At 39.5% G+C, this 21,184-nt stretch overlaps 1 protein-coding gene across 3 annotated transcripts in view; it reads left to right on the top strand.

Annotated features, from left to right (window-relative positions):
- LOC125885208 (hemicentin-1-like) overlaps positions 1-21,184 on the top strand; it is a 114,013-nt gene that overhangs the window by 18,704 nt on the left and 74,125 nt on the right. For 2 of the 3 annotated variants that reach the window (XM_049570760.1, XM_049570751.1), the window contains exon 10: positions 1,467-1,727. The exons of the other annotated variant lie outside the window; for it this stretch is intronic. In XM_049570760.1, coding sequence (XP_049426717.1) covers positions 1,467-1,727 — 261 coding nt within the window. The remainder of the gene's footprint in view (positions 1-1,466; positions 1,728-21,184) is intronic. 3 annotated transcript variants of the gene reach the window in all.

The raw sequence follows: 21,184 nt of genomic DNA, 5'->3' as shown, positions 1-21,184 counted from the left end.
CTGGCCTGATCTAGCTTAAAGCTAAACATTATCCATGGTGACAAAAGTAGCTATTGGATAGACTCTGCATATTGACTGATAGCTAAGCCAAATAAACAGGGAGAGGAAACAAGGGATAACAGGGAAAAGTGTTGACAAAGAGTATTTGTCTCTCCGTGAAACTGCCTGGATCATAATTATTTTAACCTTGGTAGTCTCTAATCCACATAACATGATGCCTGAACATAGGACTTTCACATTAGAATGTCCGTTCAGCCTTAGCTGAGGCTTGAACTCACAACTTCTGAGACTGAGGTCCGTCTTCTATCTCACTGAGCTAACTGGCAAGTGACAGTTCATGTGTGGCTTCACAGATTGACTAAGCCAAGCAGAGTGCCAGACAGTAGCCATCCATGCCATGGAAAAGCACATTTCAAAGAGAAAGTTTCAAAGCTGTAGCACATATGGTTGATTTGTTATGAATTTTCAAAGTTTTGAAATTTAGAGGCTGCTGTAGCGCCACCATCAGGACTATTGGCTTGTGTTTCCAGTTGAGGACATCTGGCATGGGACTGGACCTTTATGAAAAATTTGGGTAGATTTCTCATATGGAAACGCTGCATAAGCTGAGGCTTGAACTCACAGTCTTCAACACCAAGAACAATCCTCTATCTCACTGAGCTAACTGGCAAACAGAAACATCACATTACCTTCACAAATTGACTAAGACCTGTGTGCAAGACAGCAGCTGTTCGTGTGTAAAGGCAGATTTCAAACGGCTGTCAAAAATTCAGTTATTAAGACAAAAATCTGAATACACAAATTGCATCTGGACATAGTCATTTTTTTAATGAACATTGCAAATGAATTTAGCAAGAATTTGCAAGTATATGTTTACAGTACCGTTTACAGTCAAACATTTTGATGCACTGTAGGCTCAATTTTCGATAAATCAATAATCTGTGAGGACACTTTGTGTAGGACAGTCTGAAGATGCTCTGTAGCGAGTTTGGTGTCGATTGAGCAAAAATTGTGGGAGGAGATAGGTTTAAGAAGTTTTACAGTTTTTGAAAAAAAACAGAGTGATGAACTTCATAATTTTTAATAGGTTTAAATGTACAAAAGTTTCTTCAGTATTGGGGCTACAGTTTAGTGAAAGTTGCACTTGCACTCTGTAGCACTTATGGTTGATTTGTTGTGAATTTTCAAAGTTTTGAACTTTAGAGGCTTGCTGTAGTGCCACCATCAGGACTATTGGCCTATTTTTGCAGCTGAGGCAATCTGGCATGGGACTGGACCTTTGTGCAAAGTTTGGTGATTTTTCGCGCATGGGAAGTAGGATTTCCCCGGAAGAAGAAGAACATGCAGCAAAACAATAGGGTCCTGGCAGCTTAGGCTGCCCGGCCCCAAATGAATCATTTAAATAGTCAACTGTCTATGATAACATATTCTAATCTTTCAGTTATCCATCTTAATTTCTCCTCCAGATGCTCCAAAGCTTCCCTCTGTGTCAGTGAGTCCCTCTGCTGAGATAATGGAAGGCTGGTCAGTGACTCTGACCTGTAGCAGTGATGCTAACCCAGCAGCTAAGTACACCTGGTACAAGGAGGACCAAACACTGCATCATGGACAAGAGGGTATTCATCATTTCACCTCCATCAGCTCTGAGGACAGAGGGTTCTACTACTGCAAGTCTGAGAATCAACATGGACGGATAAAGTCTTCAGGTCGATTTATAGATGTCCAGTGTAAGTACAAAAAATATTAACGAGGCAGACCGTGGATTTATAAAACGTCTTTGGACCCCTTTTCCTGAAACTGTGCACAAGTTGCACGTGGCAGAGTGCTGCCACATAGACAAGAGGCTGAATACAGAATTACTAGGAGGAAGACAGAATCAGCAGGCAGAGTTGGGGCAAGAGGGGGTAGAGTCCTACTTCATGCTTAGCATAATGCTAACAGAATATAATGGGAAATTCCATAACGAGATAACAGTTAGCAAGAGGGTTTATCAATCTACCAGACTTACAAAAACATTAAAGAAACACGAGATGGTACTTTAAAAACATATTCTTAATGAAACAGCTTTCTATATGCACAGATAGCATAAGAAAATACAGCCAAGAGTAGGGATGCACGAAAATATCAGCAGGATAACAGTATTGGCCGATATTGCCTTTAAAGTGAGCTATCATGTAGGAGCCAAATATGCTTGTTAAATAATCCAAGATCTAATTGGTAGTTCACTGTTTTGAACACAAGGTGTCACTGTGATGTTCTCATACACAGGTGTAAAGGTAGGAGGGTCACTGTTGATGTCAGGTGTTTGACCGCGACAGCTTTAATTGTTTGTCACGCCGTTTGTGCCGAGTGTTTTGGTCTTTCTTGGAGGAAATAAATTGTTCTTGCTGCAACCAAGAACAACCTGTGGATTCAATACGGACACAACAGGGCATAATCAAACTCAAGTCAGGCGTGTCAGCCAGGTCAATCTGGGTTTAAACATCTCAGTGGTTAAAGGGATAGTTCGGGTTTTTGGACATGAAGTTGTGTGAAACGCTGACCATCTGTAGCTCTGATGTGACGGTGTCACTACTGTTAACAAGCCTCCTGCTCTGAGAAATGGCCCGTAGCTTACCGGAGAAAAAGTAGTCCTTAAGATATAAAGGGGACACGTAACCAAAAGGTTTTAAGCTACAAAAAAGTATGCATGTGTTTTGTTAGACTATTTCAATAATTTTAAAACATCCCCGCATTACGTCAGACCTTGCTATCAATTGGGACTATTTTCTGGCCAGTATGGTTGGTATTCCTCTGTTTACCTACAGCAGCTGACGAGGGTGTGTCGTGAGCCTGAGCTGGTGTTCGCGCTGTAGTAGTAGGTATATATAGGGCTAGTACATCTTCTTCCTCACTAATAATAGCCTACTGGTTCTTTGTTGGAAACAGCCGATGAAGTTTTCGTTAGCCATTGCTATCCTGCGCACCTGCACGGCGTGGTGATGAACTGTCTAATTGATTTCTGTTGCCGTGCTGTCTTGTGAGCCTGCACGGCGGAGTGATACTGGCCAGAAAATAGTCCCAATTGATAGCAAGGTCTGACGTAATGCGGGGATGTTTTAAAATTATTGAAATAGTCTAACAAAACACATGCATACTTTTTTGTAGCTTAAAACCTTTTGGTTACGTGTCCCCTTTATATCTTAAGAACTACTTTTTCTCCGGTAAGCTACGGGCCATTTCTCAGAGCAGGAGGCTTGTTAACAGTAGTGACACCGTCACATCAGAGCTACAGATGGTCAGCGTTTCACACAACTTCATGTCCAAAAACCTGAACTATCCCTTTAAGAAGTAGGCTAGCTTCATGTCTCCATATGCTGGTGGGCCATCACGATAAGAGTATGCATCCATAATTTGACATTAATTCCACTACAGAAGAGACCTGATGATCACTAAAATTAGGTAGAGAATATCGGTATTGGTTATCAGCCAAATAAGTTGTTATATATCGGATATCAGCAAAAAAAATCCAGTACAATGCATCTCCAACAATGAGCCTTTAAATCAGACATGCTAACATCAAGTTCAGTGCACACAGCATGCATAGCAAGTTCAGCTAGCTCCCGCTACCACAGTGGCAGCATGCTGACTACACTCTCTTATGACCCTCAATATGAACAAAGTAACAATCCTAACAAAAAGAGTATACACAGTGATACTTGCCTACACATCATAACTAAATGCCTTTTTAAATGATGTGTCTCTTTCTCTTGCTTGTGTCACTGAAGACGAGTGGGAGACAATCTGTGGATGATGTGGACTAAAAGAAAGTCTGGCTTCTATCCCAGTTGATAATTAATCACCAATAAAGTTAAAAGAAATTTGTTTTAAAACTAATTCATGAATTCTAACCTGCTAATGACTAATGCTAATGTTTTTTTTGCTAATGTTAAAAAAAAGATTTAGAAGAGACATTAATGTGAATTGTAGTTTCTGCTTTGAATGCACCGAAACTGTTGTGCATTTATTTTGGCTTAAAATGTGTGATTTTATTTCTAAAAAAAAGGCCTCACACAACATACTGATGATTAATCTTATAAATATAATGGCCAAATTCCATATTCATAAATGTAAATGTCATGTGTAGAAAACCATGCTTTATTGCTTTTAACGATTTCAGGCAATTCTTTCTTTCAATTTATGACGCACCAAAAAAAAAAAGTTTAAAAATATATATATATCAAACTTGTAACTCCTTGTAAGTTATTGACCCCGTAAAAAAAAAAGCTCTACCAAGCCTGTCTCACTGGGGAGGCGCTGCCCCCTTGTGGCAAAATGGAGATACAGCTAGCTCCCAACATGAATGTTCATTAAATGAAGTGAATAAGGCTCTCCTCCAAAGAATATGCACATGAAAACAATACACAACATACATATAGTAATTAAAGAATGTCCCTGTAATAAATTTGGACAGTTGCTTGAATTTAAAAAAAACTGTCAACACTCTGAATCCTTCTCAGCATTCAATCTTTACTGGCTTGAACCCAGCATTGTTGCAATATTTATATATGTATTGATTAGGATCCCCATTAGTTGATGTAAAGCTTAAAATATTTGTGTAGAAAACCACAGGGGGTCAATCACCTCACTGGCCAAGTTTGACACTGCTGTTGGATTTAATGTCACCTATGCTGTGACAACCACACATTAATTACACGCAGCGCCTCTGAGCTGCAAAAATAGCAATACACTTGCCAAAATTTGAGGTCCCAGCTGCACTTTGCTTCACAGGCTGGAGAAATAATGTTTCGTGCACAATATGAGAAGAGTTTGAATCACTTAAAGTTTTTGTGATGCATGTCAGAGGGAAGTGTATTCACTGAGGCAATGTGTGACAGAGATGTTACTGGTTAATGTAGCCTGCTAGCTAGCTTTGTAGGGGTGACAATGGCTTGGCTCACAAATCAGGGGTTCTAAAGTCAGTTGATAACATAAGTACAAAAATAATTGCATTTCTCTTCCAGGATCATGGCTGTCTATGCCTGGAAAAAAAAAGATTTTTAAGTTGTCTCTCCTTTCTCCTCCAGATGCTCCAAAGCTTTCCTCTGTGTCAGTGAGTCCCTCTGCTGAGATAGTGGAGGGCAGCTCAGTGACTCTGACCTGTAGCAGTGATGCTAACCCAGCAGCTATCTACACCTGGTACAAGAAGAACCAAACACTGCTTCAAGGACCAAACATTTATGTTTTCCCATCTATCAGCTCAGAGAACAGCGGGATCTACCTCTGCAAGTCTGAGAATATGTATGGAATGATTAACTCTACAACTGTGCAGATAGATGTCCAGTGTAAGTACAACATCTGCAAATCAGCAAAGACAGTGGATGCAAACATCTGATAAGCTTAGGCTGTGAGAAACAACAGCAGTAAGGTACAGTGCTGTATATCTCATAAGTGTCAATCTCCATTTGTAGACAAATCAACAATAATCATGAATATCATCAGGTTGACTCTGGTGGTTGTGATGCCGATTCTACTGCTTCTTTTTTCTCTGTGGATGAGGTGAAACCACAAAAAAATAATCATCATCATCTTTTACTTTGAATATTTATAGTTTTTAATCACCTTTTTATTTATGTGTTTTTATTTGGATTAGATTCAGGAAGAAGAAAACTCTGAGCTCCACCAGTGAGCCAAATGAACCCAAAGAGACTCTAGAGGTGAGACAGAGATTCGGACACAGTGACAGAACCTACTGTACCAAAGGGTTATAATTTGCTGTATCATCATATAACTTGATTAATTAACAAGCAGAAATGATGAATATTTACTTTTACATATTTCCAACTACATTTACTGTAGACTGTAGACTGTAGTATGAGTACATTTCAATATAAAATCGAACTGTATCCAAATCCCATTTATGAGTCTCGTCTTGTTGTCTCTTTCCATCAGTTAAAGTCTGACTCTGATTATGCCACCATCTCAGCCCTGAACACGGTCGATGCAGAACAGACACAAGACACAGAGGAGCAGGAAGACCTGGTGTGACGACACTGAAGTGGACACATTTACCTTCAGCTCATATATATTGTCAGCTTTTATGTAGCAGCAGCAGGCGGGAGTCAGCAGCACAGGCTGTCAGCAGCAGCATGTTGCAGATTATTTTAGGAGCGTGGAAGCCTTATGTGTACCTGTGCAGGTACATAACGTGTTTGAATTTAACTTGGTATGCAATATGTTATTTTAAAGTTTGATGTAAGAAATTGGTTTCAAGAAATGCTGATCACATCACACCTGTTGTGGCAGAGAGAGCAAATTAAGTCAAAACAGACATGGAAGCAAAATATTTCACAGCATGTACAGTATATTTTGTATAAAGTAGTAAAGTATATTTTAACCTATTAAATATATAAGCCCAGCTCAGTAACACGATGCCAGTTTTAACACTCACTTTTCTCACTTGTATGGTTGTCTGAACATTGTGTCAGTTCCCCCACACTGCTGCAGAGGGCGATAGTGTGCAGGAAGTTTTTGATTTCAACTTTAATATTATCATTATGTTGGTTGCACAGGTTTCTATTTATGGGGTGCCATTTGTAAAGTGTCTCACGCTGAAAATCAACATTTTGCCACATTTAGCTTCAAACAATGTTTAAAGTTTAAAAGTGATTTTTTTTAACGTCACCTTTTACCACATTTACAGCAATATTTGTTAACTTAGAAATATATTAAATAGTTAAATCTAAATATTAAATGTGGCACCTAAATGTTAAATGTTAAATCTAAATATTAAATCTAAATATTAAAATTGAAATCTAAATGTTAAATCTAAATATTAAACCTAAATTTAAATCTAAATATTAAATCTAAATCCAAATCTAAATGTTAAATCTAAATCTAAATGTTAAATCTAACTATTAAACCTAAATCAAAATCTAAATGTTAAATCTAAATATTAAACCTAAATCAAAATCTAAATGTTAAATCTAAATGTTAAATCTAAATCTAAATGTTAAATCTAACTATTAAACCTAAATCCAAATCTAAATATTAAAATCAAAATCTAAATGTTAAATCTAAATATTAAACCTAAATCAAAATCTAAATGTTAAATCTAAATATTAAACCTAAATTTAAATCTAAATGTTAAATCTAAATCTAAATGTTAAATCTAACTATTAAACCTAAATCCAAATCTAAATATTAAAATCAAAATCTAAATGTTAAATCTAAATCTAAATGTTAAATCTAAATATTAAACCTAAATTTAAATCTAAATGCTAAATATAAATATAAATATAAATATAAATGTTAAATCTAAATATTAAATCTGATCCCTAATGAGATCAACCACAAATATTATCCCTGCACAATCTAATCTGTGGCATTTCATTACACCAGTGTTTGAAGAATATTTCTCCGACCTCTCTGTGTTTCTCCAAACACTATGGGCTAAGATGCTCTGTGAACAACTTTTATCTTTACAAGGACCAAGTCTTAACTTATAGCATCACAATTCTAAGAATTTTCCTAGAATTTCATCACAAGGAGCAACTCTTTGTACCAGGAAGCTTTGTGAATACGGCCCCAGACATTTTTTTGAATAAAATATTCAGTAACTACATCATTCCAGCTGTCATCATGTTTATGCAAAGTGGTCAATATTCAAATTACAAGGGGACAAGTGATACCAAAGCTGCTGTCAGATTCCACGAAGCCTAAAAATACCCAGAAACTAGCTTATAGTGACACCTCTGCCAGTCATGTGACTCTCCTCTTGCAGGTCGTGGTGACCTGTTGAGAGTCCAGTCACAGCTTTGCTACCGTAACTGAACAGGCAGTTCTGTCAAGATATGTGTTTTGTTAGGATGGACCCTGCAACACAACATCAGAGTAAACGTTCACGTTAACTCACAGGGCCAGGCAGAGGTCAAAAAGCAGACAGGCAGAGATGAGCAGGCAAACTCATCCAAAAAGGTGTGGGAACAGGTGTGCAGGTATGTGGGGAAGGTCAGGTGATGGGGGATAGAAGCAGCAGGGGTTACTGCGCAGCAGGGAGGGTTGGAAGGATCTGAAAAGTGGGAAATAAAAGCAGGCAAGACAGTCTATTTTTCATTATCTACAGTATATAAGGAAGTTCATGCAAAACAAGTCATTTCTTTACTTCATCTTGGGGATTCACACACATTCAGCTGCTCATGCATGTTAATTATGTAAAGAGGAAGGAAGCCGTGGCAGTTTTTATCAGCTGCCCCATTCAACTGTGTCCACAGAGGATATGTCTTTTCTTTCAAGATCACATCCTTCTCTGTTTTAAGCGGAGCTCGTCTGAGTAAGTAATACTGCTCAGTATCTACATTCTAACATGCTTATGGAGAAATGAGCGGAGCAGCTATGAGTTTAACAGCGGCAACGAGTGGGTTTCTTTTCCTCCTCCTCTCTGTACAAGGTACTGTAGGCCTACATCTATATTTATAATTTAATGCATGTAGCACACTCATTTTAGTTGCAGGACTGCAGGAGAAGTTAAGTTAAAGCAAAATTTACTGAGTAATTACTGGTAATTAGTCACCAGATCACCCATAGGTTTGATGATGATGTGATACAATGTGATATTTACCTTTAAAACCCTGTCACACCAGACATTTGCTTGCTTTAAAACCGGAAATTTAAAAGGAATCATTTTTTAGTGGTCAATATTATTTTTTCAAGTCATTTTATGTGCACACTGGAACTTTAAGATAATCAAAAGGAAAAAAATGTGTTCAGTTGGTTAGTCTGTACTTCTCCATTAGTTATTTTACAGCTGTGTGTGTTATGGAGATAGATTTGTTTCATAATTATGTGTGTGAACAGATCGACAATCTGTGTGTAAATGTGTAATCTGTAAATATAAAACACCTTCCACAAATACAAAAAAAGATTTGTAATCTCACAAAAATATTTTGCAAGTATAAAATGGATCTGCAAATACACAAACACATTCCACAAATAAAAAAAAATATCTGTGAATACATTACATTAATTAACATTAATTAATTTAATGTATTAAATTAATTTGCAAATAAATGAAAAGCATTTGTGAATATCTTCCTAATATTTACAACTTTCGAACAGGTATTTGTGAACTCAGTTTTTATTTGTGAATCAAAAAAACATTTGTGGATCTCAGTTCTACACGTGTGGATTTGCTTCTTACACACACGGAGTTTTGAAACAAACTTTCCGCCAGTCTGAACGAAAATACACTTGTATCACTCGCAGTCTTTCTATGAGCTGTTTTTTTTTTTTTAAATAATCAGCAATAGAGTAACGTGCATTCATTGTTTTATGTTAATGTCATACAGTGAGTATTAGTGTGTGTTTATTTGTTCTATGTATATTTAAAGGAGCAATAAGCGAAATTCATCATTTCTAGATTGAAGGAATTAAAAAATTGCTATGTGAAGAACTAGAGGTGTAATTTCATCTGGAGTATAGCATGACCTCACACACCCTCTCTCTGTGTTGATCTCCAGCCCATTGTTTACAAGCCGGTCCGGCTGCGCATTCAGATACGTTCATGTGAACCCCCACCCCCTCTCAGAGGCCTTGGCCCTCCAAGGCTCTGAGAGGGGGTGGGGGGCCTAGCGGGCAGCTGGCTCATGGGCTGCCCGCTAGGCTAAGACATTGCTTCAGGTTAAAGTGGGAAGAAGCAGCGGGTTTATCGGGCAGCTGAGTGAAGCTGGGTGAAGTGGAGGCTGCAAAGGAACCACTGGGATGGGTTAATGTCCAGAGCTTGAGCAGCCTGTGAGCCAGGTGGGCAGCCTGGCGGGCTCTAGCCGACTCGGGGTGGAGAGCAGAGGTAGAGGGAGGAGTGGCTCATGGTACACTTTGTTTTGGTCTACAGGCAGTGTACAACAGCAAACCTAGCGGTGAAACAATTTCGCTTTTTGCCCCTTTAACTGGCACACACTTTTGTATACATTTTTGTCTGAGTATGAAAGGCACCATGATGCTGGTGGGCAACGTTCAGTTCTCTAAAGCCATGGCTTGGCTGCTTCTTCAGTTGGCAGTCATCAGCCAACTCATCCTTTATATTTTTCATTTATTCTTTCCAGTAGGATTAAAGTCACAAAGCACTTCACATCTTATTATTAGTGTACTCTTACTAATGTAGTTGTAATGTCTGTGCTGACCACACTGTGTTTAGTTAGGTTACATCGTGTCAGTGAGGTTACGTTAACTGTTGTAAGATATGACAAGTGGCAACACACTGGTTAAGGCCTTTGATAGAACAGCTGTTGGTGTTGGTAGCTCGTTTTGTTTAGAAATGTCGTATTGTAGTTTTATTGTTCATTGTTAATATGGAGATTGCGCTAAGCTAACGTTAGCTACTGAAATGGCATCTGTTGCCATGGCAACTGTGAACATTAATGTTGCGGGCTGGGGGGATGAAAGCAGGGTGCAGCATTTTATACATTGTAAATAGACCAGAAGTCAGTACCAAGTCAGTGGCTAAAGCCCCGGATGTTTTGAACTCCTAGCAACGCCCCTGGTGCAGTAGAAGGAGGGCATCATAGTGTCTGAAGGGGCAGTGAGGGAGCAGGAATACTTTGAAACTTAAATCTCTTCTGAGAAAGAGACAAAGAAACAGAGTAATAATTATTAGATGGGCATGCTTTGTGATGAAATTATCTGTTTACTTGGTTTGGTTCCTGTTTGTGGTCAGGGGTGTGAAAGTACAGAGAAATGCAGAATGCGGATGTGAAACTCTTCTAGATTACTACGTTGGTACTATGAAGTTTATTACTGTTACTGAAGTGTATGGAGATAAATTTGTTTCATAATTATGTGCGTGAACAGATCGACAATCTGTGTGTAAATGTGTCATCTGTAAATAGAAAACACTTCCACAAATACAATAAAAGATTTGGAAACTCACAAAAATATTTTTTAAGTATAAAACGGATCTGCAAATACACAAACACATTCCACAAATAAAAAAAAATATCTTCGAATACATTAAATTAATTTGCAAATAAATGAAAAGCATTTGTAAAGTTTTGGAGTAATTCCCTGTTACACATGTGATTTTAACGTATTTTGACAGAGAATTTTGACAAAGAATGAGCACTCATCTTCTATTATTGGGTTGCCCAAATTGTTGGTTAAAAACCCTAAAGTCCCCCAATTGGAGGACTTTGAGAATGACTTTGTAAACACAGTGTGAAACAATGCACTAATCACCAAGAATATAGTGATGTTGCACATCAAATTAAACAGTAGAACCTGGGCTACAGGGCTGTATAAACCCTTTGTACATGCCCCAAACACAGCTCAAACAACAATTAAATGAATAACAACAAATCAAACTCCATACAGCACCGATGTGCCAACCCACTCGCCATATTTCGGCACGTTATGCAAAACACACGCCATTCATCTCAAATGAATGAGTGCCATTTCTACACATATCCGCCAAAGCATGCTACACCAAAGCATCACAGAGATAGAGGCCAAAGAAACAACAATAGAAAATGTTTCACCGAACGATAGTTGTAAAAATTTCTCTTACCGTTGTTGTTTTGCCGTGAAAAGTTTATTCTACCGGTAAAACACAGTACATCCTGGTAAACGGACATGTTGTGCTGTGTTCAAATGAATCAGGGTGGACATGACGGACTTTAGGACCCGGGGGGAAGCATTCTGCGGACTACTGACTGGCTTACAGTGCTGTCAATCTTGTGTAGGTGGGTATAGCGTCATTCTATTGGCTCTAACGAATCAAACGAGGTGTCAGTCACTCAAATGACCAATCCGTTGCAGAGATAGAGGCCTCTAGTTTCGCAGACCGAACTGGGTGGGGCCAGGCGGATTTTGCAAGTTTGGCACACTGTGTGCGCTGGTGCAGCTACTCCTCTTTTTTGCACAAGTCTGAAAGAGGGAGGAGAGATGGCGTGGAGTGGGTTTTACACAGCCGATTCACATCACACCAATCAAATGAGCCCCTCTCCTCGCCCTTAAATGTGCCGTACAAAGGCTTAATGGGAGTTTACTCAATTCGCCATGGCTGAAGAGATCAGCAGCATCCTCTTCCTCCTCCTCACAATAATGTACTTCATCTTTGTAGATCACATTAAGCAAGAACATTTTAACATTTGGCTGGGATGAGAATCAGCACCTCCAAGTCTGAGGCCATGGTCCTCAGCCGGAAAAGGGTGGATTGCCCACTCCAGGTCGGGGGGGAGGTCCTTCCTCAGGTGGAGGAGTTTAAGTATCTCGGGATCTTGTTCACGAGTGAGGGTAGGATGGAGCGGGAGATTGACAGATGGATTGGGGCGGCGTCAGCAGTGATGCAGGCGCTTAACCGGTCTGTTGTGGTGAAGAGGGAGCTTAGCCAGAAAGCGAAGCTCTCGATTTACCGGTCGATCTACGTTCCAATCCTCACCTATGGTCATGAGCTCTGGGTAGTGACCGAAAGAATGAGATCGCGAGTGCAAGCGGCTGAAATGAGTTTCCTCCGCAGGGTGGCTGGGCTCAGCCTTAGAGATAGGGTGAGGAGCTCAGACATCCGGGAGGGACTCGGAGTAGAGCCACTGCTCCTCCACATCGAGAGGAGCCAGTTGAGGTGGTTCGGACATCTGGTAAGGATGCCTTCCAGACGCCTCCCTTGGGAGGTGTTTCGGGCATGTCCAACCGGGAGGAGACCTCGGGGCCACCCCAGAACACGCTGGAGGGATTACATCACCCGGCTGGCCTGGGAACGCCTCAGGGTTCCCGCGGAAGAGCTGACAGAAGTGGCTGGGGAGAGGACTGTCTGGGCTTCTTTGCTGAGGCTGCTGCCCCCGCGACCCGGTCCCGGATAAGCGGCAGACGACGAGACGAGACGAGACGAGATTTTAACATTTGTATAGGCAATCACATGAAGCACGTAAACCCTTAAGTCACCGAACATAACTTACAATTTGTTGACAGCGTGCGCGCGCCCTCTCTCTTTCTGTCTCGTGGTCTCACTCTGTTTCTTTTCTTTTGACTTTTCTAAGATGACAGATGCTGAATATATACTCCCTGTCTGATGCTGTGGCTGTTTGTGGTTGGCTGAGAGGGATGTGAACTCATTAGTTTGAAGCTGTGTTAATCAAATCAGGTTGGGTTTCCATTACGCATGCCAAACGTGCTAAACGGTGCAAATCCCCTTTGATCTGACATCAGATGTGACGGGACAGTCGATACAGAGATACATTTATGTGCTGATTGCAGATAGTTGCATTGAATAGTGTTTTTTGAGGGTATTTATTGCATCGTTAATGTGCCTGATATTCTGGAAACCTGCTTGTGAGGTTTTGGCGACGTGTGCGCACTGTCCGCCGGTCAGCCAAACTTCGGCTTACACCTGTGCTGACAGTAGACCTGGTTTCAGATGGCGAGCTTTTAGCGCACCTTCGACGAAGCCTTTTGGCACGAAACTGTCACTGCGCCAAGCTGGATCTGTTGACACCTCCCCCTGCTGCGCCGCCACACCCATCTCAGCGCACCTCGGTCTGCCAAACTACCAAACTGAGCGCACCTCGGGTTGCGCTGCTCGAAACTAGCTCTGCGCGGGGTTCGCCACCCTGCGCTGCACTGGGAAACTAGAGGCCAGAGTCTCCAAAGCACAGAAGAGTAAATTTGCTTCACATTTAGATGGTGTGTGTGTGTGGTCAGTTGGAAATGAAACAACGAAACGGACAGTTGTATGTGTATATACTGAACACCATAAGGGATTTACTACTTGCTCTCCTCCTGCTGCCTTTTTGTTTTTTCCAAAAAATTGTCTAATATCCATACTACAAGACTAAGTAAAACACGGCGACTCGGTGCTGGCCACCAGTATGCACAATAAATACAATTGTAATGCAGAGTATTGTAACAAGTTCTAATTCTGACTGCCCATATATGGGCATATGCCATGTAAGCTGGTGTGACAGTGAGTGTGCTGCTGTGTTGTTGTCTGTTGTGCTCCCGAGCCGTGCCATGGACTGTAAGTTGGAAAGGAGGTGCTTTATTAGACAAAACAAAGGTGAAGGTGTGTGGACACTCTACTAAATAAATGAGTAAAGAGACCGAGCAACAATTATCAGATTTATCTGAAGACAAAACAAATAGTAATGCAAATAATTATAGCATAGGCTGACCAAACGTCCTCTTTTGCCTGGACATATCCACTTTTCACGTCCTGTCTGGGGCGTCCGGGGGGTTTTTATAAATTGAAGATAATGTCCAGTTTTCCGTGTGTTTGTGTGTGTGTGTGTGTGTGTGTGTGTGTGTGTGTGTGTGTGTGTGTTAGAGTGTGGCACAGGCTGCATATTTCTGTCCGAACCCAAACCGAGCCCGACATTATTTAATGACCAAAGCACTGAGTTTGTGTCACACAGTTGTTACGGTTACAGGCTATTTAACTCGCCGTGGTTGCTCAGCGGAGAGGGAGACCTCCATGTTTGAGACGGGAGCGGGAGGCGGGAGGTCCGACGCTTCTAGCGAGAGGAGAGGGAGAAATAAAACAAAATAAGATAAAATAGGAAAAACCTGTCTCCGTCTTTTATTTAATTTTCAGCGTTTAATCAAGGCGGAGGCGGGCGGCTGGAGGTCCGAGACTTTCAGCGAGAAGAGAGGTAGAAACAAACAGCCAATGTGTGTGTGTGTGTGTGTTATGTTCAGGTGTTGTCACGTAAATAACAGTGCCCAAGCAATAATTTGATTTGATTTGATTTATTTGGATCCCCATTAGCTGTGGCAATGCCAAAACTATTCTTCCTGGGGTCCATACAACATCTTTACAATGTATCAATGCAATTTGCATCACATACAATATAATCCACATTCAAATACAACATAAACACAAAGAAATACACACAACACAACAATACACGGACAATACAAGACAGCTCCCCAGGTCAGACAGGTCTACATGTATATTGGTCACACAAATAGAACTCAAATTTCTTTAGTGCCTTGATGTTACATCCAGCTCCATAGAAACTCAAACCCAGAATCAACCAGATTTGACAGTTAGAATTAAATAAATTTGACAGTTACCCTTCTTTCCGTTTACATCTCCCCAGAACTATTTCTGTTGCAAGAAGGTGCAATTTTTAAGTAATGCTTGTACTTCCAGTTGTCCTATATTAAATCTCTATTGCGCACAGGTGTTTTTTGACTAACTTCTTAAAAATGATTTTACTATTTTCTTGTGTAATGTTTTCTGGTAGTTTGTTCCATTCTTGCATAGCTCTGTACATAACCATTCGTTTAATTGTGTTTGTTTTTGATTTAGGTAGTGTAAAATTTCCTCTGGTAGCATGTCTGGTTGCATATCTGTGTCTGTCTGAACTAAAATATACATTTTTATACAAGACTGATGGTTTTTTTGTAATTAAAATATGTCTAAAGAAAACCAACAGTGAATACAATAATCTTTTCTTAACCGATAGCCAGCCCAAATAGTTGTGGTATGTCTATACTGTTTGTTCTGTAGCCACAATGCAAAGCTATTCTTGCTGCTCTATTTTGTACAATTTGCAACTTTTTAATATTTTCTTGTGATGTATTAGACCAGACTACTGGACAGTAGTCCAGAACTGATAAAGCTAAAGATTGTAACACTAGTTTAGTTAACCTTATTGACATGAAGCCTGCACACCTTTTCACAACAGAAACAGCACTTCCCATCTTGGATACCATCTTATCAATCTGTTTAGTCCACAACAATTTATTATCTAACACAACACCAAGTAATTTTGTTTCTTGTACCTGTTTTACAGACACATTATTTATAATAAGATTCAATTCCGGCTGTTGTTGTAAAGTATGTGATGTGCCAAATATAATACTGTTTGTTTTCGATACATTAAGAACCAACTTATTTTTTCTTATCCATTCCACCACAGATTGCAATTTCTGCTGTAGGGATGTATTTAACTCTGAACATTTAGGTTCTGACAACCAAATTGTAGAATCATCTGCATACATTGATATAGTAGCCTTATTTAATATAAGTGGTAAATCATTTGTGAAAATTGTATATAATAATGGCCCCAAGCAGCTCCCTTGAGGCACTCCACAGCTGACCTCCCTCTCATCAGAATAACTACCATTGAAATAAACCTGTTGTTTTCTATTTGTTAAATAACTTTTCAACCATAATATTGCTGATTGTGAGAACCCATAACATTCCAGCTTTTTAATTAATAATTCATAATCAATAATATCAAAAGCTGCTGTAAAATCCAACAAAACTGCTCCTACTAATTTCTTTTGTTCTATATTCATTAACCAATCATCTGTCATCTGAGTTAGGGCAGTCGCTGTGGAGTGCCCTTCCCTATATGCATGTTGGTAATCTGTGGTTAAATTATTTAAGGAAAAATAAGTTTTAATTTGTTCACAGACCACAGTCTCCATTATTTTACTTAACACAGGCAGTAGACTTATAGGACGACTATTAGGTCCAGAAAAGGACTGTCTTGCATTCTTTGGCAGTGGTGTTATTTTTGCCTTTTTCCATTCTTGAGGACATAACATTTCTATCAAACTTTGGTTGATGATATGACAGATCACCGGGGCAATCAAATCAGCCACCATTTTAAGAAGTTTACCGTCTAATCCATCAATACCTGGTGGCTTATCTTTACAATTTCTCAACATGTTTTCTATATAACTAATATTTACTGTTTCAAAATTAAATTTACAATTTTTCCCTGACATTATTTTATCTCTTATTAATAACATTGTCTATGTCTTGAAAGTTATTTCTTAAATCATCTATTTTTTTAATAAAATAATTGTTTAGGTAATTTGCTATCTCAGTTGGTTTGGTGAGAAAATGTCCCTCTGTCTCCAAGAAAGATGGAGTAGATCGATGACTCTTTCCCATCAGACTGTTAAGTGTACTCCATACTTTCCTACTATCATTCTTTATCTCATTTATCTTATTTTCATAATATACTTTCTTTTTCTTTTTATTTAATTTGGTTACAAAATTTCTTAATTTACGGTACACTTGCCAGTCTGATTTAAAATTAGATCTATTGGCTATTAATTTAGCTTGATTTCGTTCTGTCATATATTCTTTTAATTCATTGTCTAACCATGGTCTACTGATACTTCTGACTGTAAACTTCTTTATTGGCGCATGTTTCTCTACCACTTTCATAAAAACATTATTGAACTTCATCAGTGCTGAGTCTGGATTGGTTTCCATTAAAACTTCTCACCAACAGAGCCCACTTACCTCCTCTCTGAATTTAATCTGATCAAAGTTTTTGTATGATCTTTTCATAATTACCATCGGACCTGGCTTTGGCATTTTAGTTCTTCTAGCAAGTGCCACTAAATTATGATCACTACAGCCAGCGGGTACTGATATAACTTTTGAACATAGTTCAGCTGCATTGGTAAAAATGTGATCAATGCAGGTTGATGTTTGCGTGCCATCACTTCTTATCTTTATTCTAGTTGGTTTATCTACTACCTGTATGAGTCCACATGCACTTGCCATACACTGAAGCTTATTTCTCATTGGGCACATTCCCTGCCAATCTATGTTCAAGTCCCCCATAAAGTAAGTTTCAAAGCCTAAATTACATGCATTTTCTAGCATTTCACACACCATATCAAGATATGAACTGTTTGCACTTGGTGGTCGATAGCAGCATCCTATTAACAAAGGTTTTAAATGAGATAAATGTATTTGCAGCCATAACGCTTCTACTTCCAATGGCATTAAATCATTCCTAATTCTCATTGGCAGGTGATCCTGAATAAAAAGAGCGACTCCTCCTCCATAAACATTTCTATCTTTTCTAACTATATTATATCCTTGTATGTTCAGTACTGAATCTTCAAAAGTTGAGTCTAAATGTGTTTCTGATATTGCTAAAATATGTAACTGATCAGTCATTAATATTTCTGTGACCTCTGTTATTTTATTTCTAATGCTGCATATATTTATATGAGCTATTTTCAGTCCCTTTTTTGGCAATTTAGCGTGTCCCAACATTAAGTAATTGATAAATAACTTTCTTGACCATCTGACCAACCTGTTTTGGAGCTCTCTCTACAACACTTACATACATACATAACATAAACTATTAAACATACAATAAAATAAATCTGAACATGAAGCCTTGCATTGACACTTAACTTGTCCATGTTCGGAAGCTTAAATAAGCTGAGATCCACATAACTTGTTGACAACATAAATTGCTTTACTTTTGATCTTTATTTCTTTACACTTAAACTTATTACTTTACTCAGGTTATTAGTACAGAAAGGTTACCATTTCATTTATCTTATAATATTATTCCATTATTCCCTTCCATTTTTCTTTTCTTTCTTTCCTTCCCATCCTTCTTTCTTTTACTCCTTTTTTCCTTTTTCCCTTTTTCTTCCTTCCTTCTTTGCCCCTCTCCCTCCTTTTTTCTCTTTTCCTCTTTCCTTCCTCTCACTCTCCCCTTGATTCCTTCCCCTTCGAAACAAAACAACTCAAAAAACCCAAAACTCAACTGAAATTATTTTCCATTTGTTTTACAGGAAGGCTGACACATTACATCCATCATTTTCTGGTTAGTCAGCCTAAATTAATATTTTTGTAATGTCAAATTATATTTTCAGTCATGTCACTGAAATTACAAATCAAAGAAAAACTCACTTTACTATATTGATAGTGTCCATTGGCAGTTGATCTATATCTTGAAAATGAGGGGTGAGGGGGTGGAGAGTGGCGCAGGTGTCCCTGGCGATATTTTGAAAGTTCAGGTGTCTCTTGCATTGTCCAGGGTTAGGGTGGACAGAACGGGACGGGAGGGGGGGGGGACTTGATCCCTGGCCGGATGAGATAGAATGAGAGAGGGAGAGGGGAGCGCATGTCACATTCACTCACACCCACTCTCTCTCTCTCACACACACACACACACACACACACACACACACACACACACAGAGTCAGGTAGGTTTGATCACGGTGTTAAAATACTTCTCTGCGCTCTTGGAGTCCTTGAAGTATTTCTTCTCGTCTTTGTAGGTGACGATGAGAGTTGCTGGATGAATTATACCATTTCTGATTTTCTGCTCTCGTAATTTCTTTCTTATGTCCTTGAACTGGGCTCTTTGCTTGGCAACCGCAGCTGTCAGATCTGGGAATATCCTCACTTTCATATCTTCGAACACGATTTCTCCTCCCTTTGCCAGTTTCGTGTCGGTTGTCTCTGCAATCTGACTATCATTGCTCTGTCTCCTGATACATTGGCTTGTCCGACTCTGTGGGCCACTTCCACCACCGGCTCCTCTGGAAGTTTCCCTTTGAAAACGTTTTTAAAGAGTTGTGCCATATATTCAGTCGGGTTGCCTTTTTCCACATTCTGCTTCAGTCCAAACACTCGCACATTATATCTACGGCTATATGCTTCCAACTTTTCGGCGATGTTTTCTAATGTTTCCACTCTTTCTTTCAACTTCACATTCTCACATTCAAGTTGCTTCTTTGAAGCCTCTAGCGCTGCAATGCGCTCCTCCGCATAGGTGAGCCTCTCGTTACATTGTTTCACTTCTGTTTTCACCGATGTGATTTGCGGCTGGAGTGCACTGATTGCAGTAGTTATCTCCTCTCGTATAATAGCTCGCATTGAAATCAGCATTCCACTCTGATTCTCGTCTAAACTATGTTCGAGTGTTGCCATTGTTACAGGAGGGCTCCGATTTGACACAGGTGTTTCCTCCGGTGAACTGGACTGATCAATCAGATTCTTTTTCCCTTTGTTCTTCTTTCCTCCCGTCATCAGGCCACCTCAAGTCACCTTTTTTACTCAACGTTTCCGTTTCCGTCTTGTTTCACTTGAATCTTGTCTCATATCCAAGGATTAGATCAAATTTCCAAGAATTAGATCAAATTTCTCAAAATGTTTGTGGAGCTCCGCTCTCGTGTGCTCACCTATTGCAACCGGACATGACGTCAGTTTAAACTGTGATAGACATACACTGACAGGACAGACAATAGGATTTTATTTATTTTTACACTACATTTTCACTGAAAGCTGACCGAATCCGACCCGAGCCCGAATACAATTTATAGCTACATTTTTGACCAAACCGGCCCAACCCATCGGGTACCATTGGGCTTGGATCGCCACACTCTAGTGTGTGTATGTGTCCCCTGTAGGGGCCTATCTGAATTTCTGTCTTTGAGAGATATTATTTTGTAATATAACTGAATTTTCTATCCATACATATAAATTTTAAATATATTAAAATTATAAGGCATCTTTGAGTAAACTGCGAGTATCATTTAAGTATGCTATGTCGTGGCCGACCGAGTGTCGTCTTTTTTGGAAATCAAAATATGGTCACCCTATTACAGCAGAGTGCACAGTACCAGTACAAACAACTCACAGTAAAAGATACCAATATGTACAGTATCAGTACAAACAACAGTAGACACAGTGGAATTACACCAATATGCACATGTAAACAGTCCCAGTTCTAAAATAAACAGTACCGTATGGAAACAATGCAGCCAGTTGGAGCTCAAATTGAATGGGAAACAAAGTTCAGTGTTCACTTAGCTGGGCGTAACTTAGCTGGGCGATGTTCATCGATAGCTGCCTCCGTGAGAAGAGAACAGAAGGAAGGGAGGGGGGCATCACTGTCCGAGGGCTGCCGTAGAATGGCAACCAGGATATCAGCCGACCAACACTCGCTACCCGCTCCCTGGTTGCGGCGATTTGTGATGCTGGCCAGCTAGGAATGAACTAGCAGCCAGTACAGTCCAGTCCTCTCTGGTCTAGCTAACATTTAGCCGTGTTTCTTACTTTCATTTCATAAACTATATTTTGCTATATTTTTTTCTCAAAAGAGAAAAACAAAGCAAAACAATATTACAGATCATTTCTTCATTTCAACTTTGGGACTGACAGCCATTTATCTGCCACTGCATACTAATGGCGTGAAGAGGAAGAAGGTCGAGACAGTTTTTAACAGCTTGATATCTATTTAACATAAAAGACACACACTGACAGTCTCACACTCAGATCACCTCCCCTTTTTTAATATAGAAATGTACATTCTGACCTACTGATGTGCAGTATTTCTCATGTATGTGATCTTAACAGAGACGTGAGGAGCAGCCATGAGTTTAGCAGCAGCAGCAGCGAGTGGATTTATTGTCTTCCTTCTCTCTGTACAAGGTACT

Source organism: Epinephelus fuscoguttatus, linkage group LG3, assembly GCF_011397635.1.
Source record: "Epinephelus fuscoguttatus linkage group LG3, E.fuscoguttatus.final_Chr_v1".
NCBI lineage: Eukaryota > Metazoa > Chordata > Actinopteri > Perciformes > Serranidae > Epinephelus > Epinephelus fuscoguttatus.
This window is presented reverse-complemented; position numbering and strand designations above follow the sequence as displayed.